General features: G+C 44.8%; 1 protein-coding gene across 1 annotated transcript in view; it reads left to right on the forward strand.

Annotated features, from left to right (window-relative positions):
• Window positions 1-2,995: 2,995 nt before the first annotated feature.
• The window catches only part of TXK (TXK tyrosine kinase), a gene marked incomplete at both ends in the record, with an annotated part of 61,431 nt that continues 47,763 nt past the window's right edge, over window positions 2,996-16,663 (forward strand). Inside the window, one exon of the mRNA XM_082653946.1 lies at window positions 2,996-3,083. Within this exon, the coding sequence (XP_082510072.1) occupies window positions 2,996-3,083 (88 nt within the window). The remainder of the gene's footprint in view (window positions 3,084-16,663) is intronic.

Genomic DNA, 16,663 nt, shown 5'->3' on the forward strand with positions numbered 1-16,663 from the left:
TGCTGTACATATTGTAAATATATACAATATATAAAGTTATATATTTATAAGAAACATGAGTCGTCTCTTTTGTAATTTGATTTTTACTGGAGTATAGTTGATTTTATGAGTTGTCTTTTAATTGAAATGTTTAATTCTGTAATATATGAGCCAACCCTCTTAGGACTAGGGATTTTCCCTTACAGCTGTCAATTCCTTTTCCCCTGATGATCTAATATTCCCTACTGAAGAGAAAAATGTCTGGACCCTTCTATCGTTAATGCCCCCTCCTCACTTGGGTAGCCATGTTTGAGGTGCCTATCCAGCTTAAGCCCCCAGCAGGGGCTGTGTTTGGGCTAAGTGGACCTGCCCACGGTATCCACAGCTAATTGGAGTTGGATGGAAAATTGAGCCTAGGGGCAATCCATCAGTTTCTGTGTCTTAAGAATCTGTCCCTGGACATAAATGTGAAAGTGAGCTCTGGAGCAGAAGGAACAGATGATGTTCACCACAAAGGCTGTGTCCCAACTGCACGCAGGACCCAGGAACAGGCCGAGTTCTGGCAGAATTCAGGAAGCAGCCAGGAAAAATGGAGAGCGTGGCGTCTGAGCTGTCTCCCAGATGGCTTTCAGGAGGCCAGGCTGGACTTGGGTTCCTGCATCAGAGAGATTGTCGGTTATAGCTTCATAGTAGACCCTGCAATTGAGTTTATTTGAGTGGGTTTCTGACCCTTATAATTTCTGACCAGGACACCATCTGAGTTAGAGCCTCATTTACTCATGAGCCCAGGGTAAAGAACGACAGTCTCCATCATGATGAAAGCAAGGCCATATATTGCCCCACACTGTATTGTTGGTTTTGTGGGCATCGAAAGCCCAGCAAGACACAGGGCCTTTCTTCAGGAGTTCGTCTGCTCTGGGGGGCCGTGGTCTCCCCCCCATGCTGTGGAGCATTGTGTGAACACTCTTTACGTAGCGTTCACATAAGTAGTTCTTATGTGAAGAAGCTACTTAATGCCCAGCGACGAGTTGTCTCAGTCAACAGCATCCCACAGAACATTCTCCAGGAACAGCTGACGAGGTTAAACCACAGTGTTGCCAAGGAAACAGCTCACAGGTGGGCCATGCTGGGTTCAGGAGTTTACCCCCCTGGCTTCCCAAGCAAGTAATGGGCCAGAAGTTGTGCCCATGGCCTCAGAATAACACTAATACTATTCTCTGGCTGCCTGTTTCCTCGAGGACTCCCTGTAGACCTTGGGACATGAAAAAGGCATCCCTGTGGTTTGTGTTTGAAGCACTAAGAAGTCTTACCCATTCACGTGGGGCCCAAAGGAACCTGCGTACAGCCGGACTCAGGATCCCAGAGGATTTATTATGGCTCTTGCTTCCAAGAATGAGCTGAGGCCTCTACATTTGATTTTCTTTAAGCTACATACTCAAGGCCCACTTCCTCTACCATCTTCAAGTCTCATTAACAAGGGAGTGGCTTCTTTTGTCACATGCCAGGTTGTTGGGACCCGGATAGCATGTCCTCTGCGTGTGACTTCTCATTTCCCTATGTTTCCACTAAGGATCTAGAGGCAAGAGCAGGCAGTCGAGGTGAATGACCCATCTACCCTCTTCTGTTGATTGCACTGGCTTGAATATTATAGCAGTGGTACTAGAACCATTTAACTCACTAAGTGCTTTAATGGTTAAAAAAATTATTATACATGGCTGCGTTTATGGAAAATCAAGACCTTTTAAGGAACACAGGCTGTGGCTGGCTACTCTGAGTAGCACCTTCATATGACCATGGAGAATCATCTTTCCATTCTGGTCAGTTCATCCCCTGAAGGCTGTCTTCTATCCTTCCCTGTCCCCCTTATAATGGAAAAAAATAAAATACTTATCCTAAGTCTTGTCACAGTCTGTTTGCCACCTTCCTTCTCATCTTCCTATTTACCTGTACCCCATCACAAAAATATACACACCTGTTAACTGAATTGTAGCTCATTCAAGAGGTTGGCTGTATGCGCGCCGTGCCCTACTGTCATTGTCATACCTTCCTCCTTCCTCCTTCCTTCGTCTCTCACCTTGAGTCCTCTCGTCCCTCCCAGCCCCATCCCATACTTCCCTTTTGACCTTGAGGAACTGTGTTTAGAGCGCTAGGTCGCTTTGAAGAGAGAGGAGAAAGTATAGCCCTTAACCTAATAGTTATGTATACTTTTGATGGGAAAACAAGATTTGGCAACATTTGGGAATATTTTCTTCAAAAATCTTTAAATATTTCACTAGAACTTAAAAAAAAAGTTTTTATATAAAACCATAGCTACGGCTAAAGGAGAAGTAAAAATAGAAGAATCCACCCAGAATGTGTAAAGAGATCTTAATCTAGAAAGCAGGGGGTAGGAAGGGCAACGTGAATCTGCTGTGTCTTCAGTGCAGTGGTTCCCTTTGGTTTTAGTTACTTTTTGGTTATTTTTCCGTGGGATGAAGTGCAACTCCTAAGTGCGTTTTTATTGTTGATGTTGTTGTGTTTGTAGTTCTCGGCCATGCCCCAGTCACCTGGGGATGGGTTAGTGTTTTCCCTCCTGCCCCGCAAAATAAACTCTCCTCGTACGGTGCCTAAAGTGTTAGTACTGAGTAGGAGGACAGAATATTCTAGACGTGGTACTTCACAACTTACAATCTAATTCTGTTTCTACCCCTAACGGTGTCCCTTATCCTATCTGTGCCTCCAATTCTTTCTCTGTCCAGAGAGAGCAATTTGAATTCATGCCCTTTTTAAGGTCCCTTTTACCCAAATCTTGTGATTTCTTGAAAATGGTGTTTGCTGGACTCACCCACACACTCGGGAATGAAGAACTGATAGCAGCTACCCTCAGAGATCTGGATGTAGATTATCAAGCTTTCTCTTATATAGGCCATCGGGTTGTCATTCACACACTTCTCTGAGGTTTTTAGAACAGGAAAATAGGTGGGGTTAACTTTGCCTGTGAGAAACGTCTTGGGTGAGCTATGATTTCAGTTAAAAGATGTGTTTTTGTGACAGGAGCATCACTGAAGACCTGAAGGCTGTTTTGTTTGCTCCCCGCACAAGTGCAGCCATGATTCTTTCCACCTGTAAGTAAGATGGCTTTGTCCTTTATCTTCAGGGCTTGTTCTGGGCATGGTGGTTAGTCTTGAACGGCAGAAATTGTGAAGTGTGGAAGATAATTTCCCCAGATGTTGTGGCAGTGTTTTGTTTGTTATTTAAATACCCATGGTGGTGATGTAATTTTAGAAAATGTTTAGCATTAAGCACACACAAAAAAACAAAATAGTGTCCTTAAGTCTACCTGTGTGTGTAGAAATGCAATCCGTTTGAACAGTGTTTGTATTTAGAATATTTAGTGTAAAGAACTGAGAGCGAAAGTCTAGGAGACCAAGTTCCACTTCAGGATTTGCTGCAACATTAGTGGGTCACCTTTGGTAAGTTCTTTAGATTAGGTCCCTGTCTGTACAATGGGCACTCTCTTTTTGCCTGCCTCCCAACAAGATACTAGAGAGAAACAGTCGATTAAAATGACAGGTTCTTCATGAACTTAATTTTGGAGTTGCTTTGGAAGACTGTTCAGTCCCATGTACAAGTTTTGGAAATGCTCGTTGATTTACCTCGAAGACTCAGAGAGCCTCATCATGCAAATAATTAAAAATCTGGAAGAAAAAGACTGATTTTAATCCTGGATGACTATGGAAACAAGCTTCAACGAAGCTCAGTCACCTCAGAATAAAGCAGTCAAGGCTGCTGACAACAGTTTTTGCACTTCTGAGTTTTAAGTGGCATTAGGAAACATTTTTTGCCATTTTTAAATGTCATGTGTTTAAACCAAATCACCTCATTAGGACCCAACACTTGTGGGTAGGATTCGTAAAAAATAAACCAGGCTACTCCACTTGTATCTACCTGAATTATAACTTACAGTCTGGGTCCACGCATAGATCAAGACGGGGTGCCCATGATCAGAAACACAGGCCAAGCAGAGCGAAGCAGAAAGAGCTAAGAATCAGTAACCCATGTCCCCACTTCCCCCAATGGCAGGACAAAGGTGAGCAGTGACTTAGTAAGAACCTTTTCATTAAAAGCCATGTGGGCATCTGTTCTTCGTTTCTCCTGAGGTCAGAACTCGAGAGAAGGTTGTAAATGATAACAGGCAGGATTCAGTTATATATAAAATAAACAGTGAGGGTTGAGACAAGGATTAGATTGCCCAAAGTATTGAATAAGAGACCACCTATTAGTGGGGATATTTTGAGGATCAGTCTATCTGGCCTGGGAGGGCATGGGTTTGATGAACTATCACTGTCCTTTCCAGCTTCTGATCATTTGATTCAACGGTAAGACTCACCCGTTTATTTCTTCCACAGATTGCACTTAGATGTGGCTCCATTTTCTTTCTTTCTTTTTAAATTAATTAATTAATTTAATTTATTTTTTATTTTTGGCTGCGTTTGGGTCTTTGTTGTTGCACACGGGCTGTCTCTAGTTGCAGTGAGCGGGCGCTACTCTTCATTGTGGTGCATGGGCTTCTCATTGCGTTGGCTTCTCTTGTTGCAGAGCACGGGCTTTAGGTGTGCAGGCTTCAGTAGTTGTGGCTCACAGGCTGTAGAGCACAGGCTCAGTAGTTGTGGTGCACAGGCTTAGTTGCTCCACGGCATGTGGGATCTTCCCGGACCAGGCCTCGAACCCATGTCCCTTGCATTGGCAGGCAGATTCTTAACCACTGCGCCACCAGGGAAGCCGTGGCTCCATTTTCTTCTGGGTAAAACAATGAGTGTTTACTGTTGACCAGAGAAAGCTTAAGAGGTGCCCCAGGGTGTGTTACTACTAATCAAAAAAATGTTTATAGGTGTTTTTTGGGCCAGAGTCATTTGGGAAATACATTGGTTGTTTTAAGGGCTGTCATAGAAGTCTGGCCTCATAGGCTGCTGTAGGGCAGGAGGAGATCCTTGTGGAAGGTGCGATATTGATCTTAGTGACTGGTGGGCAGAGCCTGGGAGTGGTACCTGGGCACTGCTCCTATGAGGGTTAGTTTGTGAAACACAAGTGGTCGTTTCTCCCAACTAACCCCTGCTCTGAGGACAGACCCAGCCCAGGAGAATCGTTTAGGGGACGGGGACCAGGGAGATGTGCTGGGGGTTCGAAAAGCTAACCACCTCCCTTCCCTCCATCTCATCATCACCTAATTTCTCTGTCTTTTCTTCCCAATTTATAAAGTAGAAGGAAAAATAATAATTGGGTGGTTCTTAAGTGTTGGTGTGCCTGAAGTGTGCTTTAGGATACTGTTAAAATGCAGTTTTCTGGACGCATAATTTGATCTGGAGGGTGAGGTAAGGACCCCTTGGTCACTCTGCTTTTCTTGGGTCTCCGCTTTCAAAGCCCTCCCTTATTCCTCGTTGTGTTTGAGTCCCACGCCAACCCATTTAAGTTAGTATCTTCTGTTATTTCTTTTACAATTAATACAGAGATAACGAGGGTGGCTGCACAGGCATCTCTAAGGTGGCCCCAGTGATGTCCCCCCTCCAGCTGTTCACACGATCCTTCTCCTTGGGGAAAGATGGAGTATGGTAACAGGGGTGGATGGAGTGTTACTGGGAGGTTAGGTTACGGCAGACTGTGGCTTCTTAGTGCTCTTGGGCTCCCTGTCTCTTGGGTGACCTGCTGCCATGCTGTGAGCATTCTCAGGCAGCCTGTGGAGAATCCCCATCACCAGGAGCCGTGCCACCAAGGCCAGCGACAGCCATGTGACTGAACTGGAAAGTAGATTCTCCAGCAAATCCCAACTCCCCTTTACTACAATTTCATGAGGTTCATGAACTTCTCAATTTGATTCAGAGGCGCCCAGTTAAGCAGTGCCTGGACCCCAGACCCACAGAAACTGTGAGATAGTAAACAGTTTCTGCCTCTAGGTTTGGAGCTAATTTGTTTCCAACAATAGATACCTAATTCAGTGGCAAAAGCTAGGAGAGCCATGGACCAAAAAAAGACTTGGCCACTTTTACTGCCACTTTGCCTCAGGCTGGAGTTGGTCCCCTTTCTCAAAAATAGGTTCAGTGTTAATATGGACACTAGTATATGTGTCTTTCCTTTTGTTTCTAAACCACTTCACTTCTATCCTCCTGCAACTGCCTGAAACCTGTAGCAATAATGCTAACAGCAGTCACCATCTGGAACTGCGTCTGTGAGGTTTCCACGCCTTCTTGTGTATGACCGGCAGATGCCCTTTCTGTGTAGTGAAGCCCACTGGCTGGCATCTGTCCCCTTCCTGCCCTCGGGGGGCGGGGTGCTGCCCAGTGCTGGCTGCCAGCGGGTCTGGTGGCCAAGCACCTACATCCCAAGCTGGCCAGGTGTCTTGGTTGTGATGTCTGTGAGCTGCTCATCAACTTGGAGCTCACGGGCCACAGTCTCCTAGGAAACACTGCTCTGAGACCAGGGGATGGAGGAGATGTGGGCAAGATGCCTGCAAAGTCCGCCTCATGCCAGCTCAGGACTGGGAAAGAATAAAATTCCTGTGTGGAACAAACAAGGGCTTCTGGTGCTGGAATGTTTGGTGCCTGGGGCTTTGCTGGCTGAAGCTGTGAACAGAGGAGCGATCAGTCTTCAGGGAAACTCTGCCTTTCCCTTCAGCATCTTTGCCCCTGGAACCCTGTCTCCCCTAGTGCCCAGCGCCCCATGCAGCTCCGCAGGCTTCCAGAGTCTCTGCACCCCTTCCCCACACACAGCACCCCTCAGGCTCAGCCAGGCCAGCACCGTTCTTCTCCTCCACCCAGATTATCAGTTACTGTCCCATGAGCTAGCTGCCTGTTTTCTGTTAGGAACCAACAAATCCCTAATGGAGTTGTTCCCCTTACTTGAAGGTTTCACAGACAGGATAATGTCCAGAAACCAGTTTGTGATCTAATAATGGGTTGCTAACTTATTTTGTCAATACATTCAAAAACACTAACATCTCTGGTGACTATCATCTCTTAGAAGAACGGACATTTTAATATCAAAAGGAAACAGTGTTCTTTCAGTAATTCTGTTGAAAGGAGTGCCCTTTTAATATCAAAGGAGGCACACACACAAAGCAGGGATAATTTAATGCTTCAAATATATAAAGAGCATAAATTCAGAATCAAGGATATCTTTAAAACTTTTTTAATTTAAATTTTATTTTATATTGGAGTATAGTTGATTTATAATGTTGTGTTAGTTTCAGGTGTACAGCAAAGTGATTCAGTTATACATATACATATATCAACTCTTCTTCAGATTCTTTTCCCCTGTAGGTTATTACAGAATATTGAGTAGAGTTCCCTGTGCTATACAGTAGGTCCTTGTTGATGATCTGTTTTATATATAGTAGTGTTTATATGTTAATCCCAAGCTCCTAATTTATCCCCCTCCCACCTTTCCCCTTTGGTAACCATAAGTTTGTATCAAGGATAACTTCTTAAATTGAATAAATGTTTCCGTGAAAAACTCAGTGTATTTCTCTCTCTTTCTCTGTCTTGCCCTCCCCGTCCTTCCCTCTCTCCCCCTCTCCCTCTGTTTCTATTTTCTTTTCTTTCTTTCCCTCATTGGCGTGGATTCTTGGTTTGGTGTCTTTTCAGAAAGTCTTTTCTGGTGCCTGCTTAGAGGCAGAAATTCAGGTTAAAAAAAAAGCTAGCTGTGTGTCACACCTCCCAGATGATAAGGGTTAAGTCCATTAACATGTATCTGGTCTTCAGAAGTCCCTTAAATAGATCTAGTGGTGGGAATTTATTACAGTCATGAGGAGGTTTGACCTTTCTGTAAATTTCTGGAAAAAAAATAAGGCGCTTCCTGTAGTGAACTTAGAGGATCAGTTCCAATTGCCCAGAGCCATTTATCCAAAGCCACAGGTTTTCCACACTTCCCAGTTCCCCGAGCCCTTCAGCTGTGAGCGCAGCTGCCCTGGAATTCCTCATCCTAAAACCACAACCTGGATTGTGTGCGTTGGGCCACTAGCCTAGTCTTTGGCTCAAGGCACTTCTTGAAACGAGCCAGTTATTCATGTTTTCAAATAAAAATCGCCAGCCTTCTGCCAGTTATTCTAAGCAAATTCAGGAGGACTGAATTTCGCCTGAAGCACTGATTCATAACGAAACTCTGCCATCGTAAATACGTGAGGTTACATAGATATAAATCTGAAAACATTCGAAACGGAGGGAACGCCACCAGCTTCGCTTCCCAGACGGCGGTGACCCAGCAGCCCTTCAGCTACCGTTCATCTGCTGGACTGTGAGCGGCGGGGAGCTGTTCGAAGTGGTGCTTCTCCCACTCGCTCCCTTCCAGCGCCCCCTGGTGGAAACCCGTCCCCAAGCCGAGCCCTGCTGCAGCCACGCACACAAGCAGAAGGCTGTTAGGAGACCTGCACGGGTGGGAGAAGGGGGAAGCAAGCCTTCCCAGGAGAGTAAGCGAACACTAAATAAAATAAGAGGTTCGACGCCCTTACCCATGAGGGACGTGCCAGTTCCTAAAGGTCACGGAGATTACGCCGGGATGTGATGCCCTTTTCCTGATTTGCTGGTACAAGATAGATAATTAAAGGTATTTGCTGGGGAATAAGAAGCAGATGAAAAGAATAGCGCAGATGTAAGCCTGGGAGGGGAAGCTCTGGCTTCTTCCTGCGTTAATCCTCAACACCGAATATAACCTTCTAGCAGGCAAATAGTCATTGCCCGTCTCTGGGGCATTTTAGATTGTCTCTGGCAAAGACCAGATATGCATGAGTTTCTGCCTTCATTGGGGATTTTATAAAGGCGAAAAAGGGCTTTCTCTCTGCAGGTTACTGAGAAAAGCAATTCAAAGAATGGCTTCTGTAACCACAGCAGGCGTGTGGCAGTGACTCTCCATTTACCCACTCACCTGGAAGACCTGTGATGCTGTAAATAGAAAATGACCACAAGTCTAATAATCATTGCTATCTGCTTTGGCATGAATCATTACTTCAGTCTGTAAATAAAGAGGCCTAGTGTCTTGAAGAGTCAAGCCAAGCAAGGAACACCAGGAAGCTGTTTGACTTTCCCAACTTGTTTTTTACTCACTCATCAATTATTTATTGGGCAGCGACTAGTTGCTAGCAACTGTGCTGGGCAGAACTGAACCATAAACAAGGCAGAGGTTGTCCTCGCTGCTCACAGCTATTCTTGGTCTTCAGGGGAGATAGAACAAAACCGTGTCATAATTGAAGCTGTGGCAGACTAGTACCCTTATTTGAAGGCAGCTGTCTTTGCTACTGAGTGAGGACAAATAAATACTTCTGAAAAAACTTCCTCCTACATTCCAGGCTGCAGAAGAGAGTAAAGATAACCGAGAGATTGCTGTTGGATTTGTAGTCCACTCTGTTGGTGTGTAGTCATGGATGGTAAATTCAGCGAAGGCGGGGGGGAGCCTTTTCCTAGTCTCCAGATATCATTCCTGCTGACAAATACCAGCAGTTTCTCTTTGAAAGTTCTATATGTTTAATTTAAGGTATAATAATGGTTAATTTTATGGGTCAACTTGGCTGGGCCATGATGCCTAGGTAGTGGGTTAAATGTTCCTGTGGATGTTTCAGTGAAGATATTTTTTGTGTGAGATTAACACTTAAATCAGTGGATCTTTAGGAAAGCAGATTACCAAGACATAATGTGGGTGGGCCTCATCTAATCAGTTGAAGGCCTTAATAAACCAAAGACTGACCTCCACTAAGCAAGAAAACATTCGGCCAGCAGACTGCCTTTGGACTCAAACTGCAGCTCTTCCCTGAGTCGCCAGCCCACCCCGTCAGAGTTTGGACTCACCAGCCCTCACAATTGTGTGAGCCAATTCCTTAAGTCAGTTTATCTTGCTCTCTCTCTGATCACGCTGACAAATACAGTTGTCATGCTTACAGATATGAAAACGCCTTTAAAAGAAGCACTGCCATACATGTTTACTGTTATATCAGTTTACTATCATATCATTTTCACCTTGCCAAGACTAAGCTTCAGAGCACCTCCGGAGAGCTGTGTTGTTAGTGGAGAGAGGACCCCTTAGAGTCCTGAGCGGGGTGAACAGGGGTAGAGAATGGGCTCAGAACACAGGAGTTGTGGGGTTGAAGGTCAGCTTTGGTTTACTTGACCTTCTTCCCATTTTGTCTTCAGAGGGAGGACCATAGTGTGCTTCTATCTGTTTACCTCAAATCTGCTCTTTGAATACACAATACATACTTGCTGAATGAATTCTAGGGAACTGAGTGAGGGAAAAGGTTGGACATTAAATGAGCAACTGCTCTGTCCTAGACATTTCATCTCTGCTGTCTTACGCAATCTTCTCATCCACAAGGACTGTCTCATTATTATGCTCGTGGACTCAGCCAAGCTCTGTGGACTTAAATTCAATCTCAGCTGCTTTTTTAGGTATGTAGCTTTGGACAAATGACTGAACCTGTCTGTTACTCAATTTCTTCATCTGTGAAATGGGGATAATTACAGGACCTATTTCAGTGTGTAGCGAGTGAGTTAGTATAGGATAGTAAGATCTTCCTGTAGTCCCGCCATATGGTAAATGCTTTGTTGGTAGCAGTGGGGAACTGCCTTTCCTAGAAGGTAGGTTTTATTTCTATCATTTTCCAGATGAGGCTCCTGAGTAATTGCCCCAAATCATATTGTCGCTACAAGAAAATGGAGTCGTGATTTGACTTCAGGTTACCCTGACCCTAGTGACTGCTCAACCCCACATGCTGTCCTTATACAGAAAAAAGAACATTTGAACACCGGGTTTTAACCATTTCATTTAGCATCTCGTGGATTGATGCTTTATTTTGGATAAGCTGCCACTGCTTTTTCTCCTTCCCACCTCCTCCTCCTCCTCCCTCTCTTCCTTCTTTTTTTTTTTTTTTTTTTTGCGGTACACGGGCCTCTCACTGTTGTGGCCTCTCCCGTTGCGGAGCACAGGCTCTGGACGCGCAGGCTCAGCGGCCATGGCTCATGGGCCCAGCCGCTCCGTGGCATGTGGGATCTTTCCGGACCGGGGCACGAACCCGCATCCCCTGCATCGGCACGCAGACTCTCAGCCACTGCGCCACCAGGGAAGCCCCCTTCTTCTTTTTTACTATACCTGGAACAAAAGGTTAGACTTATGACCTACTACAAGCTCCGGAAGCTGTCTTCTTCAACTTTACTGTTCTACTTAGTCAAAAGGACGTGGTCAACCTAGCTTACTCTGCGGCCGGCCAGCGTCGAGCTGTGAGATTGCATGTGGCAGAATGAGTTACTGACAAATAGAGCCTAAGTGTAATGTGATGGTGTAGATATTGGGGAGGCATTATTTAACAGCTATCTATTGAGTTCTTGCTCTGTACCAGGCTCTCATGCTGGATGCTATGGACAAGACAAAAAACCATGAGACTCAGACCGTGAAATTGAAGAGTTCACAATCTAGCTCAGTGGTTCTTAACAAGGGGTGATTTTTACCCACAGGGGACATCTGACAATTCCTGGAAACATTTTGGTCTTCACACCTGGGTGTGGGAGGTGGGTATCAGAGGAGTGAGGTGCTGTTGGTACTGACATCTAGTGCACAGGGGCCAGGGATGTTGCTCAACATACTGTAATACACAGGACAGCTCCCGCAGCAAAGCACTCATCACTCTAAGGTGTCAGTAGTGGTGAGATTGAGAAGCCCTGTGAGAGATGAAGGCTACACAAGGAAAAGTAAATAACCATTGAAGATGGTACCTAATTATGAGCCACAGAGCAAGACAGATAACAGTGCTTTGGGAGCCGAAGGAAGATTAGGTGGGAGTGGATTGCAATGGAAGCCTTTTTTAAGCTGGGGACAGAAATGTGCAAGGTGTCTGTGAGAACAGTGAACAGAAGAATAGAAGCTGGTGTAATAGGAATTGGTGAACACTAAGCGTCAGGGTGGGGCTGGCCAGATTACGGAAGGCCTCGGAAATAAGGAAAGATATAATCTTGTTGCCATATGTAATTGAGAGTCTATTTTATTTTATTAATTTAATTAAAGGAGTGAAGGAGTGGAGAGAGTAGGGAGGGCTGACAGCTGGGGGAAGAATGGTCCAGGCAGAACAAAAGCGAAGAGCCTTGGGTGAGAGCAGTCCTGGTCCAGAAGCACTGCGCGGGCAGTGTGGATGGGGTGAAATGAGCACAAGCACATTGGAGAGAAGGTGAGAGGCACCAGGAGGCCAGGTCGTGGACGGTTTAAGGACAGTTGTGAGAAAATTGGCTGTAACGCACAGTGAAATGGAGAGCCATTGTGGGTTTGTGAGACAAGGAGTAGCATGATCTGACCTAGGTTTTAAATTAATTACTGTGGCAGCTGAAAAATAAGCCATAAAGGGTGGGGGGGATGGGATTAAGTGTAGAAGCAGAAAGAAGTTAGGAGGCTATTGGTATAATCCAGATAATGGAGACTTAGACCTTGGTAGTAACAGAAGGGTGGGGAAAAGCAGTAACATTCTGTGTGTGTGTGAGTTTTGTGGTGAAATGTAATTAACATAAAATTTACCATTTTAACCATTTGTAAATGTAGAGTCCAGGAGCATGAAGTCCAAGCACATTATTGTACACTCATCACCATTACTCATCTCCAGAACTTTTTCGTCATCTCAAGCAGAAACTCTTGGATACATTTTTTGTGTGTGTGGTACGTGGGCCTCTCACTGCTGTGGCCTCTCCCGTTGCGGAGCACAGGCTCCAGACATGCAGGCTTAGCGGCCATGGCTCACGGGCCCAGCCGCTTTGCGGCACGTGGGATCTTCCCGGACCGGGGCACGAACCTGTGTCCCCTGCATCGGCAGGCAGACTCTCAACCACTGCGCCACCAGGGAAGCCCTTGGATACATTTTTAAGGAAGAGTCAGCATGCTCTCCTGATGGATTGGACTGGGTGTGAGAGAAAGAGAGGAGTCAAAGATAACTCCAAGATCATTGGCCTGAGCAACTGGAAAAATGGAGTTGCTCTTGACAAGATGGAGAAGAGTAGATAGACGAGTTTGGGGAGGAAGAAGAGAGGAGTTCAGATTTCTTCCTGTGAATTTGAGGTGTCCACTAGACATCCAAGTGGAGAATTTGAGAGTGCCTTTGGCTATGCAAGTCTGAAATTCATGGGAACTGGGATAGAGGTGTACATTTTGGTGTCATCAGCAGATAGATGGCTTTTAAGACACAGGAAGGAATGAGATAATCAAGGGAGTGAATAAGGCAGAGTAAAGAAGAAATCAAAAGCTTTGGGGCAGCCTAGCATTAGATCCAGTCTAAGAAGTTAGCAGGGAGGAGAAGAAAGCAGTAAAGGAGACTGAGAAGAAGGAAGACCAGTAGGACATAGTGTCAGATGCTGCTGAGAGCACAGGTAAGATGAGGCCTTAGAATTGACCATTGTTTATAGCAGTGCATAGGACCCTGGTGACCCTAACAAGAGCAGTTTGGGGAAGTAGTAGGATCAAAAGCTTAACTGGGATGGGTTAAGAGAAAGTAGGAGGGAAAGAATTGGAGGCAGCAAATAAAGACTGCTAATTACTATAAATGGGGCGCAAAGCTGATGGAAGAAATAAGATCAAGGGTCATTTGTTGTTTTGTTTTTAAGGGGTGAAGTAGTAGTATACTTATATGCTATTGGGAAGGATCCAGTAGAGAGGGGGAAAATGGTGATGTAGAAGAGGGAAGGAGTATTTAAAAATTGGACTGGAATTGTATCTCCAGAGTAGAAATGAGATGTTTACCCCTGGACACCACCAGTGTGTCTGTAGCCCAAACATTGAATAACGGCAGTATCCAAACCGGAGAAAGGCAAGGAACTAATGCATGAATCTAGGTTTTGAAGGTGAAAGGCAAAGGAACCAGTATATATTGATTACTATGTTGGATATCTTTATTCTTATCCACCCTATTCTACCCTGGAAGGATGACCTGTGGGGATTAAACGTGGAAGCCAGCCTCCATCGTGGCTCAGTGAGCCCGACCTCTTGGTATTCATTCTTCTCCACCTCGCACTCTATCCTGGAAAAGGAATCTGTAGGGCTGTTCGGCATGCTTCTGAGCTCTCTGGCTTCTGCTTACACTACACCCATGGGGAGCCCTGGAAGGAAGCTGTGGTGAGGTTACCTTGAACTGGCTGTGTCCCTCTACAGCAGATCATTGCTCCTGTAAAATGGTCTCTGCTCTACTTAACTCTCTCACTTTCCTGGGCCTTTTGGACATGGGGATGGTGACAGTTCCACTATTGCTGGACCCAGGCGTCTGCACATTCTTTATCGTTACCTTACCCCCTTCTGCACCTTTGTAATTAGTCTCTTTGTAAATAAACCCTTCTAAAAGTATTCTAATTTAAGTATGTCTTGTTTTATATTATAGGTCTGATTGATACCATAATTGGCATCATAAGTGGCTCTAGGAAACAGAGTCAAAATTGGATCTGGGATTTATTTGGTCATATAGTTAGAGGTCCAGGCATAGCCTTATTGCTGGGAGAAATAACTCAATTTTCCATTACTCCAGTTATCATTGGTGGTAGCCTGGGATGAAGGGCAAAATGTTGGCTATATAGAGCCTCTGAAAGTCCCATTATGAGAATCACAGCACAAACCCTCAGAAATTGGGAGTAATGACTTGACCCTCTGCTGATAACTATTTTTGATTTTTTTTTTTTTTTTTTTTTTTTGGCCGCACTGCGTGACACGCGGGATCTTAGTTCCCCAACCAGGGATCAAACCTGTGCCCCCTGCAGTGGAAGTGAGGAGACTTAACCACTGGACCGCCAGGGAAGTCCCCACTATTTTTGATTTGAAAAGTAGCTCCTGGCTTCCTACTGGTGAAGACTGAATGCTCCAACCATGCCATGAAATGCTTATGCGATCCAAACTGAGTGAGCCTGTCATGAGCTGAGTGTTATCTGACTCACTGAACCAAGAAATTGGGCATGTGTAGGAGTAATCCATAATAATATGGAAATGGTATATGTGAAAGTGGGCCCCCGTAGATCCAGAAGGCTCAAGAAAACTTCATGAGCAGGTGACATTCACATAGTACCTGTTCTTTCTGCTTCTCCTTCACCTCACACCCAAGACCTCAAGAGGAATTTCCCATCAGGCCTGATTTACAGATAGATCTGCATCCCAAACCCACATGAGCAGGAAATGAACAGCCATCATGCTACAGCCCTATTCAGAGGTAGCCTGAAAGATGGTGTTGAAATAACATTCTCCTTGAACTTCAAGAAGTACATCAGTTTATTCACTTCATTAGGGACAGTTAGTCTGAGGCATCGATCTACATTGACTCATATGCAATGGCAAAAAAGTTGCCCTGCTAGTTCAGGAACGTGGAAAGAACAAGATTGGGAGGTTGGTGAAAGATCTGGGGAGGAATGTGTTTGAAACTCTTGGAATGGGGACAAAATGAGAAGATGTAACCAGAGGTCTACAAGATGATACATTTTGTGGAGTCAGCCTTTTCTTAGTTTCATTGGTGCTGGTACAGTGGTTCTCTGAATACTCTTACCATGTGTCCCGTAATTCAGAAGCAGCTGGCTTAATAGTACAGAGGAATGGCCTGCTAAAGGCTCAATTGCTATGACACCTGGGAGACAGCATCTTGCAAAGTTGGAGTGGTGTCCTATCATATACAGTAAATGCCTTAAGCCAACAGCAAATGTGGTGTTGTTTCCGTATAGCCAGGATGTCTGAGTCTGGGAACTAAGGAGTAGAGATTGGAGTGGCCCCTATCACCACCTAATAACCCACTGGATATTGTTATTCTCTTTCCCTGTGACTTTGGGTTTGGTGAGTTTGGAGATTCTAGTGCCCGAGAGAAGAATCCTTTTGTTAGGGAACATTGGAAGTTGAGATTGCCCTCTAACCATTTTGGGATTCCTTGTATCAGCGAACTGATAGGCACAGGAAAGTGTCAGAGTAGCTGGGATGAATATCCTGATTACCAGGAATTGGTTCATTCTTCACAATGAGTACAATGAGGACTTTGAAACTCAGGGAATTCACTAGCTTCATTTCTTAAAATTCATAATAGTCCTGGTCAGTAGAAAACTGTAACAACCCCATTAAGACAATACCAACTAAGGACCCAAATCCCACAGGAATGAACATTTGGGCAATTCCATTAGATAAAGTACCTCCTTTGGCCAAAGTGTCGGCAGAGGCAAGGGGGCACAAGGAATGAATGGTGACAGAAGGTATCTGTGATCAGCTTAGGACTCAGGACAGCTTAAGAGGTGGGAATTGTAGCAGCTATGTCCTATGTTACTCTTCTTTTCTCCTCGTTTCCTTCTCTACCTGACTTAAGAATCCTAATGGTGGTTAATGTACTAGGTTTCCGGTAGGAATATGATCAAATTGACATCACCTGGCGATAATATGTTAGCTCTATTTCATCCCTGGTTCTGGAGGCATAGAGTGGATGCTGAGGGGTAGATTGCTCGTACAGGGTGTTTTCTGCTTGTACCCCTCTTCCATGTTCCAGGACTTTAGAGAAAATATCTAATTTAATCTCAACAACCCTATAATGATATTAGGTCTTCTTGATTACCCTCTTACTATTGATATATACCTGGCATTGTTCTGCATGCTTTATATGAATTCATTCAATTAATCCTCATAGTAGCCTTACATGCCTAGTGTCCTATTATTCCCATTTTACAGATGAGGAAACTTAAGCACAGAACAG

This window comes from Grampus griseus, assembly GCF_964374135.1.
Source record: "Grampus griseus genome assembly, chromosome: 4".
NCBI classification, from domain to species: Eukaryota; Metazoa; Chordata; class Mammalia; order Artiodactyla; family Delphinidae; genus Grampus; species Grampus griseus.